This window comes from Rhagoletis zephyria, unplaced genomic scaffold, assembly GCF_001687245.7.
Source record: "Rhagoletis zephyria isolate East Lansing unplaced genomic scaffold, Rhagoletis_zephyria_1.1 Rzeph_scaffold_11693, whole genome shotgun sequence".
Taxonomy (NCBI): domain Eukaryota; kingdom Metazoa; phylum Arthropoda; class Insecta; order Diptera; family Tephritidae; genus Rhagoletis; species Rhagoletis zephyria.
The window spans coordinates 1-18,182 of NW_016168769.1; the positions used below are offsets into that span (position 1 = coordinate 1).

An 18,182-nucleotide genomic window follows, 5' to 3' on the forward strand; every position below is an offset into this window, starting at 1 on the left:
TTTCTGTGTTGCCAAAGAAGGGGGGCTGAACACCTTTTGCAGAGAACACCTTTCTGCGTAGGCGGCCTTCGGCCGCACTTAGGGATTATAACCCTCAGGCAGTAGAATTCTCCTTTCTGTTTTGCGAAGAAAAGGAGCTGAACACCTTTTGCAGAGAACACCTTTGTATATTTTTAATGCTTACTGGGTTATATCCTATCTTCTTTTGTCTCTCATTCTTTTGCATATTTTGGAGTTTGACAGCTGAACTCCGCCATTTAATTTGCATATGCAACCAAAGTCAGACGCGTGATTTTGAAGGTGTTTTTATTTAATGAATTGTGATGAATTGGTTAATATTAAAGTCGTAAAGCAAGTTATATCAAATCAAGTAAAGTGTAAAGTGAAGGGGAATACAAAAATATATTGGTGAAGTGGCTAATTTAAGCAGAATAGGAGTGATAAATGTACGCTAATTTCAGAATTTTACAAAAAAAGGGCATATTTCAAACCCAATTTGTAAATAAATTAGTAACCAAAATTTACAAAAGTGAGTGTTAAAATATTGCGTGGACCCTTGACTACAAGTGTGTGAAATTTTTTTTTGGATCGGGCCACCCATTTGGACGGAATAGCCCGAAATAGTTGTGAGCGGTACTAAACCCCACCCCCAGTTACAAATACAATGTGGCGTTCTTGCGTGATCTTGTATTTTTGGTTCATGGTATATGACCCGTCACCCCCATTTGGCAATTTTGGTAAACTGCTATTTGGTACTTGGTAATTTTATAAACTATGAACTTCCTGTAAAGCTTATATACCCATTATCAGCAAACTATTAAGCTTGTCACCACGATAATTCCGTTATCGCAAAGAACGTACATCTAGATTACGAGCTAATTGTTTTCATACCCGCAGCTATCCTATTCGTAGATTTTCTACGATGGACCCGGAATAAGGTGTGTATGGTATAAAATTTTTGTTCGTCCAAACCANTAAGCTAGATTACGAGCTAATTGTTTTCATACCCGCAGCTATCCTATTCGTAGANCACCACGATAATTCCGTTATCGCAAAGAACGTACATCTAGATTACGAGCTAATTGTTTTCATACCCGCAGCTATCCTATTCGTAGATTTTCTACGATGGACCCGGAATAAGGTGTGTATGGTATAAAATTTTTGTTCGTCCAAACCATTGTCATTGTGAACTGTTTTGATTAAAGTCACAATTAAAATGTCAACAACTCCAAAAGTTGTTTTGACGTCCGTGAAATTTTCAGCAGTCGCTTGTGTATGAGAAAAAATTAACTTTTATAACGATAAAACTGCATTTTAGTGAAATGGTGTGATAAAGTGCAACAAAATATAGTAAAGTGCAATAACTAAATTATGTTATAAGCAAGTAGTGTTAGTGTTTTTAAAGATTTTCATGCTATAGCGTCAGGGCGCTGCCAGTCTCATGTAAAATGGCGTTGAATTTATTTAGTACTTGCAAATTAATTTATGTGTAATTAGTATTCATATGCTAATGAAATGCTAAATATAAGAACAGAATCATTCATACGCGTTCGCAGCGTAATAACTATAGCGTTTTTGCTTTGTGTTTGTACAAACCAACGATGTGAGACGCAGGCGGATCGTATCTCTTTATTACCTGTAGCGCCGCATTTACAGCATCATGCACCGTGCGATCGCAGTCGAAAGGTTTTCACCGAGCCGTACGGAGAAATAAGTGATGGTCCGGCTGGTTTTAACTACACGCAGGACTCGCATTGCGAGTGGTTAATAAAGGCTCGCAACGATAGCCAATTTATTACACTAACCTTTCATAGCATGGGAACAGAGTGCTCATATGATTACATTTACGTGTATGATGGAGACTCATTCAATTCAACGCTGTTAGGCAGCTTTAGTGGGCGTACGCAACCACAGCGTTTGGTAGCGAGGAGTGGAAGCGTTAGTATTTGTTTGTTTCATTGAGCCTTTGCAGGTTTGATAAATTGACAATCGTTTTCAGATGCTCATACTAATGTACAGTGACACGAACTACGTGCTCGATGGTTTTAGAGCTTCCTATTACATATCAAATTGCTTGAATAATTGCCACAATCATGGAAAATGTGTTGGTCATCAGTGCGTATGTCATGGAGAATGGGTCCTACCCGACTGCGAAAATGAAGCTTGTCCCAATAAGTGCGGTGAATCGCAAGGGCGTGGAAAATGCGTCAAAGGCATTTGTCACTGCGAGGAGGTAAATAAAACTTTAAAACATATGCATGAAAATTATTTCATCTGTTTTCATTGTATCACATTTTATACACGACAGGGATTCAGCGGCCGGTTATGTGATTTGTATATCAATCCACCGGGCGGAAACTGGCGTTGGCTGGCCACAGATGCAGAGGGCATGACTCCGCGCGCTGCCCACACTGCCATATATCTCGAAGAACAGGATGCTCTCTATGTATTTGGCGGTTACGACTTAAATAACGTTATAAATTCCCTACAAGTAAGTCAAAGTCAAATTAATAACTCATCTTATAACATTTCCACACAATATTTTTTTTCTAAGGTTTATCGCTTCAGCAGCAGTCAGTGGGTGGATGAGTGGGGTTTATTACTGCAAGATCACAATTATTCACAAAAAATAAACGCGACTCTGCTTAAAGCTGTTTTACAACATAAAAATGAGGATGAGGCTAAGCTATGGGGTCTAAATAGCGATGTTTCGTTTTTTCGAAACATTCTATATACACTTGCCGAATCTAATTTGCATCAACGGCGCACACGATCATCTCAGCTTATTGCGGATGTGAGCGCTAATACGACAAATGACCAAATTCCTGAATATTTTGATGATATCTTAGAAGAGGTTACAGATAATAAACCTGAAGGTCGATATGGACATGCAGCAGATCGTGTACCAGGTATAGAGCAATATAGCAAAAGGTGGAAAATACATGTTATATTTATGATGTTTATAATTTTAGGCGGCTTCGTAATATATGGCGGTAAAAATGCGAATGGAAGTTTTTTCAATGATTTATGGTTTTATAATAGCACCGAAAGCGGTGGTAAGTGGAAGCAATGGGCACGCAAATCAAAGCTGGTGCCACCAAAAGTTGCACGTCATACAATTACATTGGCTGGCGAATTTCTATATTTATTCGGTGGAAGCCTGGAAACCGGGGAATTTTCATCAAAGTAAGCGAAAAATTATTCAAATTACATTTTATGGATAGTTACAAACAGTCAGACAATGAAGTTTGGGTACAGCGAATTTTTTACAATACGAACAACTATTTTTTAAATATTTTATTTGTTACTAATTTTTTATAAAATTTTTTTATAAAAATTGTGCAAAATTAATAATGCAAGTATGAGGAAGCTAGGACTTACCATTGATTTTTGGCAAATTTTTTTGTTGAAGGTGTCGCACATTTTTTTCCATAAAAAAAATTGCATACATAAATATTGATAACGCATTTTTGTATCTTTCAACATTTAGAATTTATCGATTACGTCTGCCCATTTATAACAAAATTAAATCTCCTATTATGGAGGATGCAACCAGCAGCGGAGAAACTGTATATATTGAAGGCGTTAATGAGGATGATGACGATGGTCAATGGGAATTTGTTCACCCTCGCGGTGGCAAATCATTAGATGTGCGTCTCGCTGCTCATAGTACGGTGTACTATAGCGCAACAAATTCCTTAATTGTTTTCGGCGGCATTATGTCGAGTTTGGCGCGTTTCTCCAAACTCTCCGACCGAATATTCGCATTCCAGTTAGATAAATTGCATTGGACCGAAATACTTTACCCGCGCACTGCCTTACGCGACACAAACATTCCGCATGAACGCGCTTTCCATTCCGCCACCATTTCCGGAAATTATATGATCGTTTTCGGTGGCTATACGCATCGTCACAACAAAGATGAAATCTGCTATGACAATCAAATGTACTGGTATCATCTCAGCTGTCACATTTGGATCAATCAAGTGGTGTCGGCTGATGAAAACTTGTATCCGAAAAAACAAGGTGTATTCGCACATGCAGCTGCATTAAGGCGTAATAATACATTGTTGATTGTTGGCGGTTATCACGGGAATGTCAATGCTGATCTCTTCGCTTATGAACTGCCACAAGTATTACGCGTACAAAATCATGGCTACAATCCAGAAATGTCATGCCGGTTCCATACTTCACATACAGCATGTTTATCTAATCCCGAGTGCGGTTGGTGTTCAGCTGACAGTAGCTGTTATGGACGCACAATTGGCGCTAATTGCACCACAAATCTACAAACCACACGTTGTCCCGGTATATGCCCCTCGCTGGGAGATTGTCATTCATGCCTGGTACATGGAACACAGTGGCATGCCGAAACAGATCACTACTTCTCAGTCGCCAGCAAATTGGGGCTGAACGAATGCACTTGGTGCGTTCAGAACGCGAAATGCCATCATCGTGATGACAATTATGGCATATGCGGTGAGGATACACCGTCACATAGTCCGGGTTGGTGGGGCGAAAAGGGCACCGAAATACGCCGTCCCTCGCTGTGCACCAGCAATGATAAGCGTCCCGGTCTTACGTACATTAAATACCATCATCCTGTTAATTTAACAATGCCCGATTTTGTATCTATCGTAAATGCGACAATGGTAGACTTTGGTTCGCCTCCGCCTACCACGCAATACGAACAAAAGACGGAGGGAGAAATGTTGGCACGCCTGCTGGGTTTTGTGAGACCACAAAAGACTTGGGAAGAACCGTCCGAAATACAAGTGAGTGATATAATTAGCTTGAAAATCTACATATATCTTTCTATTGCCTTCTATACTCTTAGGTCTGCACCAGCTATTCCACAGCTATATTACGCGCAGGTTTGAGCAAAAACTTAGAATCACTCAAGGAATTGACCAATCGTTCCACAAATCAGTCGTATTGCGGTCCCGTTGAAATTCCCAGCACAGATCAACCTTTCCTTATAGATTTCCAAGCACGTAGGCGTGTCGGTCTCTCTACACTGTATAATGCTTATCAAAAGACGAAAATGGAATTGCAACATATTTATCATGGAAATCTAAATGCTTTTACCTTCGAATATCTAGAGCCTTATTACTCCGGCAATTGCACACAATACAGCAACTGCCTGCACTGTTTGACCGATTCGTCGTGCGCCTGGTGCGGCTTAACTTCGAAGTGTGTCGACAAAACGGTTAATGAGACTGAAGTCTGTTCACTCGCCGCCACTTCAACATCAGCGGACAGCGTCGACTACTGGGAGTATCTCATTACACAACCCAGCCAATGCGCCAATTGTTCCAATTATGTCTCCTGCGATGAATGCGTTACGTCCGGTCTTTGCGAATGGTGGACAGAAGAGGCGCGCTGTGCACGCTTTGGCAAATCCGAACATGGCGTACGCAATACATCGATGTGTCCCATGCCATGCCGCTTGCGCAAGTCATGCGACCAGTGTCTAAATGAACGTGGCCGCTGTGTGTGGTGCGAGGCAAGCGCGCAATGTTTTAGTTTTGCCGTTTACACCAGTGAATATCAGTTTGGCATGTGTCGCGAGTGGTTGGACCAAATTGTTTCGAACGATACACAGCGCATCATGGATTTCGGGCCTGCCGCACGCGGTGGTACTGCCACCAATATACAGCAACAGCCAAAATTGGCACAAAAGCAACCCGCAACGCAGTGTAAATCCTGCGCTTTGTATAACAACTGTTCATCCTGCCTGCGCACGCTTAGCTGCGGTTGGTGCTTTGACCGCGACAACCCCATCGAAGGTGTCTGCATGCAGGGTGACTTCAGCAGATCATTTAGCAATTGTTCGCTGGCGTTGAATAGTCCTACACTGCATGACGCCGAGTGGGCGTACGCGCAGTGCCCGGATGTCGACGAGTGTGGATTGGGACTGCACGATTGCCATAAAGAAGCGAAATGCACAAATACGCATGGCTCTTATAATTGTCATTGTCGACGCGGTTACGTCGGTGATGGTAGATTGTCCTGCGTGCGGACCTGCTATGAGAACTGTGTGAACGGCTATTGTTCGGGTCCACCGGATTATGTGTGCAAGTGCGAACTGGGCTGGACCGGCACTGACTGCTCTATCAACTGCGGCTGCAACAATCATTCAACCTGTGTGGAGCGCGTCGGTAAATGCGATCAGTGCCAGGCGTGGACGGAGGGTGAACGCTGTGAGCGTTGTCGCCAGGGTAGCTACGGCAATGCCACATCAGCCGATGGCTGTCATCCTTGCGAATGCAATGGACACGGCAATCAGGATCTGGGCATTTGCAATGTAGGCAACGGCGAGTGCTACTGCAAGGACAACACAGAGGGTTTAAAGTGCGATCAGTGCGCCAATGGCTACTACGGCGATCCGCGCGACGGCGGGCAATGCTATTTCCAGTGCGAATCACGCGGCATGTTGACCAATATTGGACGCAGCGGTATTGGGTCATATCAGTCCTATAAAAATCCGTGGGGCGCAAGTTTGGAAGTACGCGAGTGCTTGTGGATACTATCACCGAAAACTTTGCAGGCCGAAAAGTCACTGCTGCAATTGGAGTTTGAATGGCCCAGCCTGTCAATGGACTGTGATGAAAATGCTGTCTACATATACGATAGTTTGCCCGATCTCACGGGCGTAACGCAGCAAAATCAGCTAATATCTGTGGTTTGTTCGCCCTACACTGCTACACACATTGTCGAAGCGCGCTCGAGCCATGTTACGGTTTACTACAAGCAAGGCGGCGATCGTCAAAAGTTCGGCTTCAATGCGCTTTACACCGTGAAAAATTGCGCTGCGCGCACTTGCCTACATCCGCACATTTGCGATGAGCAACAGCGCTGCGTTTGCGCCGCCGGATATGTGGGCGCGCGTTGTGAAATCGAAATTTGTCCGAAAAATTGNTGTGAAAAATTGCGCTGCGCGCACTTGCCTACATCCGCACATTTGCGATGAGCAACAGCGCTGCGTTTGCGCAGCCGGATATGTGGGCGCGCGTTGTGAAATCGAAATTTGTCCGAAAAATTGTAATGCCAAGCGTATGCAGGGCTATTGCGACACCGATTATGGGCGCTGCATTTGCAATAGTAGCTACGCAGGACCGGATTGTGGCACGCTCGTCAAGCCAAATCACCTCGTCGTTACAGATCTCTTCAACACGCTACTGCTGAGCGACACCTACGAACACTTGCGCAAAACAATACCGCGCTTTGGACACTCGGTGAATGCCGATCGTCGTGGTTCGCTTTGGATGTTTGGTGGTTACTCGCCATCACATGGGCCGCTCAACGATTTCCGCCAATTCGATGCTAAGAATGGCACATGGATGCAGGTGACTGTCGAATCGACGCCGGACGACAAAATGCCACTTGGCCGCTATTTCCACGCCTCAGAAATATACTTGAAAAAGCAGATTATTTTCATTTATGGCGGCATTAGCATACGCGGTGAGCAGGAAGAGCGTACTTCGCAGCTGATACTAGACGACTTCTGGCAGTTCTCCATACAAAATCAACGCTGGAGCGAGATCGAGTTGTTGCAGCGCCGCGAAAAGCCACCAGCTTTAGCTGGTCATACGCTGACGCAGACAAGGTATAATGAACGCGAATCGCTTATACTAATTGGCGGCATGACGCGCAACAAGTCGCGACAGCTGGAGTTGTGGGAATTCAATTTGGAGACATTCCGCTGGGAGCAGTTATTAGCGTTGGGCGTGCGCATGCCAGTGCTGTACGGCCACAGCACTGTGTACAATGCAGATTCGCATATACTTTATGTATTTGGCGGTTACTCTTCAGAGCCACAGAATAAATTGTATGCTCTGAATCTGCAGAAGATGACTTGGACTGAATTGCCGACATTCAAAGATTTGTCACGGCCCGATGGGCTACTGCCACGCGCGCGTTACTTTCATTCGGCTGCCACAACTGAGCGGTACATGGTTGTCTATGGCGGACGCACTCACCCCTATGACGCCAACGATGTGCTGATTGCGTACATATACGATTGCAATCAATGGGTGCGGCTGACAGAAGATGTACATGTGGTCGGTATATTGCCGCATTCGACGTATGCCGAGGCGATTTCCATCGATCACGACAGCAAGGCTATCTATGTAATTGGCGGCTGGGATGGCAGCGCCGCGCAGAGTCATGTGACGCGCATAAACTTGCCCGATGATATTTGCCAACTGTGGAGCGCGAGCAAGTATTTGTGTCGCCACCACAAAGGCTGCAGCTACTGCACTGTAACGGGCACCTACAGTTCGGCCTCCTACTGCTTCTCCGAAGGCGATTCTGGCGTGTGCGAACACCACAACGGCACGCTTATCTACAATAATGGCGCGGCGTGTGACGATGCTTGGATGGCGCGACGGAATTGCTCTACCTTCACCACGTGCAGCGCGTGTTTGGCCTCCTGGCCGACGCACGTTGAAACAACGCCAGTGTGTCAGTGGTGCGACGAATGTGGCATAAAGGGACGCTGCGTGCCCGCCGGTGTGGACTGCGAGCGCCACAGCACTTGGTGCAATAAAGAAATCAGCGTCGGCTTGTTGAATCTCTGTCCGCAGCCGCAGTGCCATACACTGTACTGTGAGGCTTGTGTTATGAATGAGAATTGTGAGTGGGCGCAGAGCGAACTGGGCACCATCGAGTGCATTACCAAGGAGCTTGTGGAGCAGAATCAGTATCGCATTATTGGACAATGTCCGATGCCGTGTCACATCTATAAGAACTGCAGCACTTGCCTGAACAACTATGACGAAAATCCCAAAGACTGCAAATGGTCGACGATGTTGAATAGCTGTTTGTCGCCACAGTCGCAGCCGCTACTGTGCGCCGGTGGCGTTTGTGGACTGGTGCTGGAGGCGAATGAGACTTCGCATTGCCCCGAGCCGTGTCACGTGTACGACCACTGTTCAACGTGTCTGGAGCATGCGCATTGCGGCTGGTGTGCGCGCGATGGCTTTAATGGCGATGGCGTTTGCACAGAGGGTTCGCTCGAGAACAAACAGGAGTATCCGTCCGGTTCTACATGCGACTTGATTTATTCTTCGTGGCGCAATGATTCTAAACTTACACCTGCCGATGTGGTCTCCTGGCACTACGTTAAGTGCCCGGCTGAGGATGAGTGCACCAATGGTCATCACAATTGTAATCCCATATCGGAGCGCTGTATCGACACGGAGGTCGCGTACACTTGCCAGTGTGGCGTAGGCTATCGCGATGAAAATGGCACTTGTCTGCCAGTTTGTAGTCAGGGCTGTGTGCGCGGTAAATGCATTAAACCGGACAACTGCACTTGTGACTTTGGCTATGTCGGTGCCAACTGTAGCATACAATGTTTGTGCAATGGTCATTCCAACTGTGAAGGACCTGATCGGCTCGATGTGTGTCTGGAGTGCCATAACAATACGAAGGGCGACCAGTGCGAGAAGTGTAAGCCGTTATATGTGGGCAATCCAAAGGAAGGGCACGAATGTGTGCCATGCCTGGATTACTGCAACGGTCATACAGATGTTTGCTTGGCACACGAATCCGATGCGTCGTACTTCAATATGACACGCGCTGAGCTGGAGGAGGTTCTGCTCGAGGGTCCTGAGAGCAACGCCACTTGCTTGCGTTGTGCGAATAGCACTGCTGGTGATCGTTGTGACACATGTATTGTTGGTTATTTCCGTGGTAGTGAGGATCATCACAGAGCTTGTCGTCCTTGTCAGTGTCATGGGCATGGCAATATCTGCGATCCGGTCACCGGGGAAAAGTGCAATTGCGGCAATAACACGGAGAGCGATGCTACATGTACGGCAGGTGGTGGCAAAAATTCAGCGCAACTTTGCTGGAGTGTGCAGTGTTCCAAGTGTCGAGACTCCTACGCGGGCAATCCGATTGATGGACATCAGTGTTACAAGCAGATAACAGTGGAATCACGCATGTGCTTCGATGCAAAGCCGATTGGTAAGTAATTTTTTTGTTCATTTGTATGTTGGTTCTGGTTGTTGTTTATTCTATCCTACGCGGTCAACGCATATATCGGAAAGCTTCAGACTATGAGCCCCATGAATACTAGATAAAAGTTTATAGATAGAACTAGGCACACCAAGCTTCTTAGAAGCGGAAGGTTACGCCATTGTTTTTATAAGATTGAAATTTGCCAACATAATGCCGTTCAACTGATGTTGGTCACTAGGAGGCTACCATACTGACCGTGAACATCTCGCAGGACAAAATACGTTGTTGGCTACATTCAAGGAAATTTACCGACTAGTTATAAGCTCTGCTGCACCTCTTTGTTCACCTGGGACAAGTAGGATGCAGTTAGGTAAGCTTCAAGCTCGTTAGAACCCCGCACTCCGTGCAGAAACGGACTGACTTCTGATGCTGCTATATATCGGGGCAGTAATGCTCTGACCAATCGAATCGAACACCTAGACACCTCAGAAGACTTATCTACGAACTCACAGTGCGTGATTCAGACCTACATATGTATATCGTACAACCACAGTAATCGACGTTGTAGAGATTTATAGGGTTCGCCGATCTAATCGGTGCCATGGAACTATGCGGTGCTTGTTTGGTCGCCGGGGACTAGTTGGACGCAGTGAACGAAGCTAAGGACTTGCCAAAACGCCGCGCGTAGCCAGAACTTTATCTCCATAGCAAGAAGTTTTTGGTAGGGTGCTACGGACGCGAGCACGACATATAGGACACGACGAGCCGGCATATCCTACGTACGTCCCGCCCGAATGTGAAAGCTGCCCGCATGACACAAACCATCCCTACACATGCCATCTCAAGCTCACTCAACTAAAGCTTCTTTTTCTTTGATCCAACTTCCTCAAAACAGCACGTCAGTTAGGCTTGACCACAGCGTTTGAAAAACTATTTTATCTAGGCACGGCGTAAAGGCTGATAGATTGACAAAGAGATCTTGCTGTAGGCCCTCATACTGTCAGGCAAAATTTAAGAGTAGGGAAACCGCTGCTTAGGAAACCCCATCGGGGTAACTGCCTGCAGCAGGGCAAAGACTAATAGGAAGTTAAAATCTCAAGATTTCGGGAAGCTTACGGCATATCAGGAAGCATTTAACGCTGCAAGCCCACGTAAACGTTTTCGAACTTTCTTCGGCACTGTTGCTAGAAGAAGGCACCGTCGTTCGGTAGAACTATTGCCAGAGACTACGCACATTTACCTCAAATTNAGAAACGGCTGCTTAGGAAACCCCATCGGGGTAACTCGGACTGCCTGCAGCAGGGCAAAGACTAATAGGAATTAAAATCTCAAGATTTCGGGAAGCTTACGGCATATCAGGAAGCATTTAACGCTGCGAGCCCACGTAAACGTTTTCGAACTTTCCTCGGCACTGTTGCTAGAAGAAGGCAACGTCGTTCGGTAGAACTATTGCCAGAGACTACGCACATTTACCTCAAATTACGGGGTTTCATTAGTGCTTCAGGGCTAGACGCGATCTTGTGATAAGTTATGAGAACACAATAGACCTAAGGTCGTAATGCACATCGTCCATTATATCTATCTAAAGCAAGGTAAACAGGTCCTTCTTAATTAGCTCACAGATCCAAGGCACTGGATCTTGAGTAGAACTCAACAGATCTGCATCCCTTTTCGAAATAAACCGGGTTTATACACCATGTGAAAATACGGACTTGGTGAGAGCATTGTCTACCGTGTCCAAGTATCACCTGTTGGCAGTAGTAATTCCTTGCTCGATCTACAGACTGGCATTCCTAATATCATAGGCTTGTTAAGTTAGGAGCGCGTATGCGGAGAGATCTATATTTCTGCTCTACTACTGAGTGCGCTGTGTGAGTGCCAAGTGCCAGGAGAAGCCATATTCCCATAACCAGGGTTCCTCTAGGTTAGACTAGGTTAAACTGTCTGCCGGTGGACACATTTAGGCCTTTACTCGGATCCGTACAAATCCAGTATGTGGAGTTGAAAAACTTGAGCAGTCGCCCTAATCCGCTTTCAAGACCGCGAAAGTGGAAGTTAAGTGCTGAATGCTATGTCCCGGCAGATATACCAGGCGAAGAGTGAACTGCGCTGCCATGACGTGAAGTGATCTGCGGCACCTCACTACAGTTTTCAAGTTACGTGTGATTAAGGTTTATAAGGCCGCCTGACTGTCTGAGAAAATATAGGTATTGCTGTAACCAACTGCTGCTGTCTTACTCATTCGGCATACACCTGTATTGCCGCAAGTCGGCCTGGAGGACGATACACTGGTCCGGTAGGGGGAATGACTCCTGTACTCCATTTCTATGGTTCCGAAAGTATAAAAATAATGACGAAATAAATACATTATTCCAGATCTCTTGAGTTTCAGAAACTGTCCCTGCGATACCAACGTGGCACGGAATTTGGATTTTCCTCTTAGAGTAATGATTGATTTTATTGAAGTCGCAACCAGGTATAGTGTAGTAAGTGCGGATTTCTAAGTCAACTTTATCCCAGCTTTCCTATTTTTATGTCAAGGTTGAGCGCTTCCTTTACGGCCACACCATGAACGACAATGTGCATGTTAAGCCTCTACCAAAGCTTGTCAAGAAGTGGTATCACTCGATAACTATTTTATAAGAATTTGTAAGTTTTGGTCAAACTTTGGCCGTCAAAGTACACTGGGATTCCAATATTCGTGTGTATATATATCGGACCAAAATGCGCTTAGCAGCTGGTAAGTGCATACAAACAGCTCGGGTTTGGTCATTTTGAGCCACATATTCTGCATCAAGTTCAAGAGCGTGAGCTCTTCGTTTCTACGCATTTCTCTGTACTTTTCACCATTCATTAAACATGGCACCGGCATTGCTATACTTTAGAAGAATTTCCGTGTCTAGTTTGGAGACAAACCGGTTTCGAGATTGTGCCATCGTCAGGGTAATTTTTCATTCCAAAATAGTTACATCATCTTCTCATCCTTTCGGAAAAAACTCTGTACGTCTATTACTAACCCGTTCTTGCAGCAATGTATTGAGATCGATGCATTCCGTTTTATTTTCAATAACTTTTTCGGGCTGCATGCGTCGGTCTTGATTTTATTTTTCTTAAGGAGCTCTATGTTTTCCCTTCTTTTCACTCGGTAACACTTGATTTCCCTTCGTGTCGCAATAAACTGGCTCGCTATGCTACGCAATTAGCTCTACCGCAACGTTGCGAAGCGGTTGCGCTGATTTACGCATTATTTAGGAGCCTCTAGAAATCGGTTGGCCAAATGCCGATCATGTCATATGGATCCAGACGAATTTATCCTAGAAAGCGAAGTTTGGTCTTTGTGGCATTACATCCAAGTTTTACAAGTATTGCAAATCTCGCAATCCTTGATTTCCGACTGCGTATTTATTAGTTTCCTCTCTCTTCGCCTACCGTTTCAGACGAGTTGTATGGCGTGAACCCCAGCCTAATAAAAAAGCGTATTCTGGATTCTAAATCATTTACGTAAATGGACCCCCTGATCACTCTTATTTCAGGTTGTTGTTGTTGTTGTTTTTGTTCTAGCGGTTGTTCCTCAATCGTCGTCAAGCTAAAACAACGGTAGACCCCGTAAACGTGCCGTTGTAGGTTTGAGTGAGCATGTGAAGATTCATTTGGTATGTAGGGGTCGAGTCTGGATAGGTAGGAGCTCAAACGGCTACAGTATCCAGACCGCAACTGAGCCAGAAGAACGCATCTCAGTTTTGAGGGCCTGGTTTTTGGTACTTATACATTAATATGTCCAGGCAGTGGGTTCCCTGAGAGCTTTTCATCAAGAGTGACTGCAAATCTGCATCTAATTAGGAAGATAAACCCAACCGCTTTGCTCTTGACGCGGTATGTACTATAACATAGTTGACAAGCGTCTGTCATTTGGACAGGAGGTTTTTTTTATTGAAAAAAAAAGATCATTTTCCTGTCCTAGCATAGACCTTAAATGTAGCGCTCTTGTTCTAAATAAGAACACTTGCAATTTGATGAAATGTTTTATCATCTACCCATTTGTGCCAGACATAAAGGTCGTCCAGAATGTGGCCCGTTTTATCGAAGTTGTGATTTATACCTAGGCCTTGGCATGTAGTAAACTCGATATTCACAAAGATTTCGTAGTCTTTCTTCTGAGACTGTGACGATTGGAAGGCATATTGATTGTTGTCAAAAGGGAGTATTTACTACACATATAGATCTGTCTGTCCACAGTCAGCTCACTTATGAACCAAACACTACAGGAGATAAATCTTTAGGCAACCAAAGTGAGACTTTGAACAATGCCGAAGCCATAAGGGTGGTCCTCTTCTCCCGGGAATACAAGGTTCCGAGCTGGCCTAAGCCTAAGCTGGATAGTGCGATCCGCCAGCTAAAGCAAAGCACTCGGCAGTAAGCTGTCGTGGCGCCTCAATATGGAGGAGAGAGCGAAGAAGGCCAAAGGCTTCAGTGGAATTATTGCTGTCTCTTTCTCAAGGAATATTCATGGCAATAGTAAGGGCGATACTATTCCACGAGGTATTGGTTTGGTTGACAGTAATAGAGAAGAAAACATTTCTTAAAGGAATGTCTTTACCGACAAGTCGAATATGAAGAAAGGCGCAGAGGCAGCAAATGTTTTTGTGTCAAATCCTATATACTGCCAGACCACTGTAACATTCTCCAGGCCAGAAGGAAGGCGTTGGAGCTACCGAGCAGCAACGTATCAAATAAAGGGGTGAATGTGTATATCAATAGTCAGATTGCGATAAAGGGGCTACTATCGCACAGACTTCATCAGAGGAAGTGCCGATTCGTCTTCAAGCATGGGCTCAACTTGTGCACGATCCGGAAGGCGCAGGAAGTGTGGACCAAAACACAAGACTGTAAAATATTCATGTTTATGTGCAGAGCGTAAGAATAAAGCTCACTCAGGTTCTCTTATCCCCCAAGAGTGAGAACGCTAGGCTGCTGCTGGTTCATGTACTAGTGGGACATTGCCTGCTGGCCTCGGGCGCCTTTAAGCTAACTCTGATCAATTATAGGATCTGTAGGGAAAGCAGAACGCTCGAGGAGGCAGTGGTACATATGCTCTGCTAGTTTACTGCCCTTAGCGGACTGCGGATTAATCTAATGGGAGCAGGTGTTCAGCCTAATCTAGAGAACGCTGCCAAAACAGGGTACAACAAGTTATTCCAGTTTGCCAAGATGACGGCGATGTTCTTCAACATTGCTCCTGGTGGGCAGTGATTACCAGTCGGGAGTTTCACTAAAACTCCTCTTTCTAGGGCCAAGTTTCACAAGGGTTGGTAACCGCATCCCTTCTCCCTCTTGGCGCATACCACCGCAATTGTCAATAGAGTACAGAGCCGCAACAAGGTTCTCAAGTCGCTAGCCGGCAGCACCTGGGGCAAAGACAAAGAGACGTTGTAGGCAACATGCAAGGCAATTGGACAGTCGGTTATAAACTATGCAGGACGCAGTGGTCGAAGCTAAAGACATGCCAGAATACGGCACTCTGGACCGCGACTGGTAGCCCAGAGGCTTCCCATCAATAACAGAATTCTCTGCAAGCAGTTCCTAGACGGGCTCACCCGAACAGACACCTGCTTGCAGCAAAGATCTCGCCAAAGCATGTCAGGAGGCATCCATACGAACTGTTGTACGAAGCCCAGAGGTTCATAACACAACCTCTGGAGCCGACAGCATACCAACGGCATTTACAGGAAGCCAGTCTCAACCTACATCCACTCCCGACCTGTGAATGCCGTTTTGGGCACACAACCATCCGACGTGGATGGGACCGAGCTTTATATGCCTCGGGAGCCTCGCACCACAATAGCCCAACTTCGCTCTGGATATTGCAGCGGGCTTAACTCGTACCTGAGCAGAGTGCACACATGACTAACGGCACCTCTTCGCATGCCCCCAAAATCCCATTTAGCTAACTAACGCCCTTGTCCCTTGGACAAACCCCGTGAAAGTTTCGCACTTCCTGGGGCTGTCGTTAGTTGAGCCGGACGATAACGTTTGATGGACAAGGGTTGAGTAGCTGCTACAACAACAACCACAACCGCATCCCACACAAGGGCTATTGCCGTTGCCCAGACGGCATGAGGGACGAGGTTTTACATCTAAAAAGCTGCACACCTAATCTCATCTGAGAAGAAATAGATGTAAAAAAAAATGTAGACGGCGGGATCCTGCTCAAGACAAGCAAATGCAATGAGGTCAACAAACAGGCATATGAATTGGAGTCCATAAATTCTGATTGTCAACCTGTCGAAGCCCAACAAAATATTGCAGACTTTTTTAATTATTCATTATGATCGTTATTTCAGCATTAATTTTTAAACAAATTTCAATAAAACGCGCTAATCATTCATTGTCTACAATTTTATCCCACAACAGAGGAGTGCAAATCGAAGCCGGCGGCACTGCGACCGGGTCAAACCGTCTTCTTCGTTATACAACCACGCTTCATGAACGTCGACATACGCATCATAATCGATGTCACCCAAGGCGAATTGGATGTGTTCATGTCGCCACAAGATGACTCCTTCATTGTGGAGACCAACGATACGACGGGCTTCCATGAGATATTCCTGGACAATCGCTACAATTGGGTGCCAAAAATGAAACGCAATCATCCATTACACATAGCAATGCCGCGCACCGATAACATTACCGCAAGCAAATTGGTGATGCACGACAAACGCAGCACCTTCTACGGACCACATATACAAGACTGCAAGAGTCATGGCGGACACAGCTTCTTCGTGAAGGACAAACATGCCAAGGACTTGAGTACGCATGTCACCCTCAATCACTGCAATACGCTGCTGCGACTCTTCGGACTCAAAAATCGTTTAGTCCTAACGCTACCACAAAATGCACACAATTTAAGCGCTACACGCTTCTTCATCGCTCTACGTGCCGGTGCCGGTCCAGAGCCCAGCTATGGTTCGGTCGTATTCCGTCAAGATCAGCTACACATCGACCTGTTCGTTTTCTTTTCTGTCTTCTTTTCATGTTTCTTCCTCTTCTTGGCCGTATGCGTGGTTGTGTGGAAGGTGAAGCAAGCGGCCGATTTGCGACGTGCGCGACGTCAACACGTCGTCGAAATGTTGCATTTAGCAAAGCGGCCTTTTGCGCGCGTCTTCCTCACAGCAGGCGCATTAGATATGGAAAGTCCACAGCCAGCACCATCAACAACGCGTTCGGTGCGTACCGCCATTACGGGGGCACGTTCGCGTCATCTAGCCGCCAGTGCACATGCAGCTGAGATACTGTTGATAGCGGTTGAGCCAACGGCAGACAACTTAGCGGCGGTGGGCACGGTATTTATTAGCCTGCCAGGACGGCATAAAGCGCCGCTAAGTTTAGCATTGGGCTCGGCGTTAATCACATATCCCAGATCATTTCCGTTGAATGCGCGTAACTTTATGAGAGTGCAACGCGGTGGAGGTGGGGGTGGCGCCAGTGGTGGTGGTGGTGGTGCTGCGTCTGTTGGCGGTGGCGGCGCTGGAGCGGCAGCGGCGGCTGGTAATCAAGCGGCAGCGTAAGTGAGTATTTGCAGTCATAAGTTGCTTTGTTTTTTGAAACGATTTTTATAGTAAAAATGTGAAAAAATAATTCGAGCTTTTTGTAGGTTCCTAAGCGTACACGGGTTACTTTAAGAGCGAAATAAACCACGCAAACTGTTGGGCAAACCAAGCAAAATTTCCATTTGTTTCATACCGTTTGTGTTGTGTGTATGGGGCTGCCTGAATAATTGACACACCGGCTGAGCGAAATTTGTACAAAAATCCATGGATGGCAAAATCGCCTCATTTTCACAGAGTGGAGGACGTGGTAGAAATAATAGAAGAATGTCAAATTTGTTTAAATTTTGGAGCGGAAGAAAACTAAAATTCTCTGCTTGAACGATTCACGCTTTGTATGGTGTATGGCGAAAACCAATTTTGAAGTAGGTTTGACAAGCCGCTTGTGTGGTTTATTTCGCTCCTTAGATTGGTCGTATTCGCTTATACTGAATTAGCAACGAAAAGCACAAAACTTTGACTACTGTCAATGCAAAGTACTTTCGATTTTCAAGTTTTCCCTTTATTTTTAGTATGTTTAATTGTTGTTTTTTTGGCTCAAATATCATTTGGTATTTTTATAGCTTAGACAGTTATTTGATTACTATTCCATCGTTATAAACTCATTGT

The 18,182-nt window shown here is 45.5% G+C and overlaps 1 protein-coding gene across 3 annotated transcripts; it reads left to right on the forward strand.

Moving 5' to 3' along the window:
- The first annotated feature begins 1,201 nt into the window (after window positions 1–1,201).
- Window positions 1,202–17,756, forward strand: Megf8 (multiple EGF like domains 8). Of its 3 annotated transcripts, none has more exons than XM_017633476.1 (9): window positions 1,202–1,938; window positions 2,000–2,233; window positions 2,309–2,491; window positions 2,555–2,909; window positions 2,973–3,186; window positions 3,491–4,775; window positions 4,838–6,906; window positions 7,031–9,975; window positions 16,381–17,756. In XM_017633476.1, exons 1-9 carry the CDS (start codon window positions 1,516–1,518, stop codon window positions 17,532–17,534), a joined length of 8,862 nt encoding a protein of 2,953 aa, XP_017488965.1. In that variant the 5' UTR covers window positions 1,202–1,515; the 3' UTR covers window positions 17,535–17,756. The 3 variants fall into 3 exon arrangements, with proteins under 3 accessions (XP_017488965.1, XP_017488967.1, XP_017488966.1); XM_017633478.1 differs by having other exon boundaries at window positions 4,838–6,830; window positions 6,955–9,975; XM_017633477.1 differs by having other exon boundaries at window positions 4,838–6,806; window positions 6,931–9,975.
- Window positions 17,757–18,182: the final 426 nt, after the last annotated feature.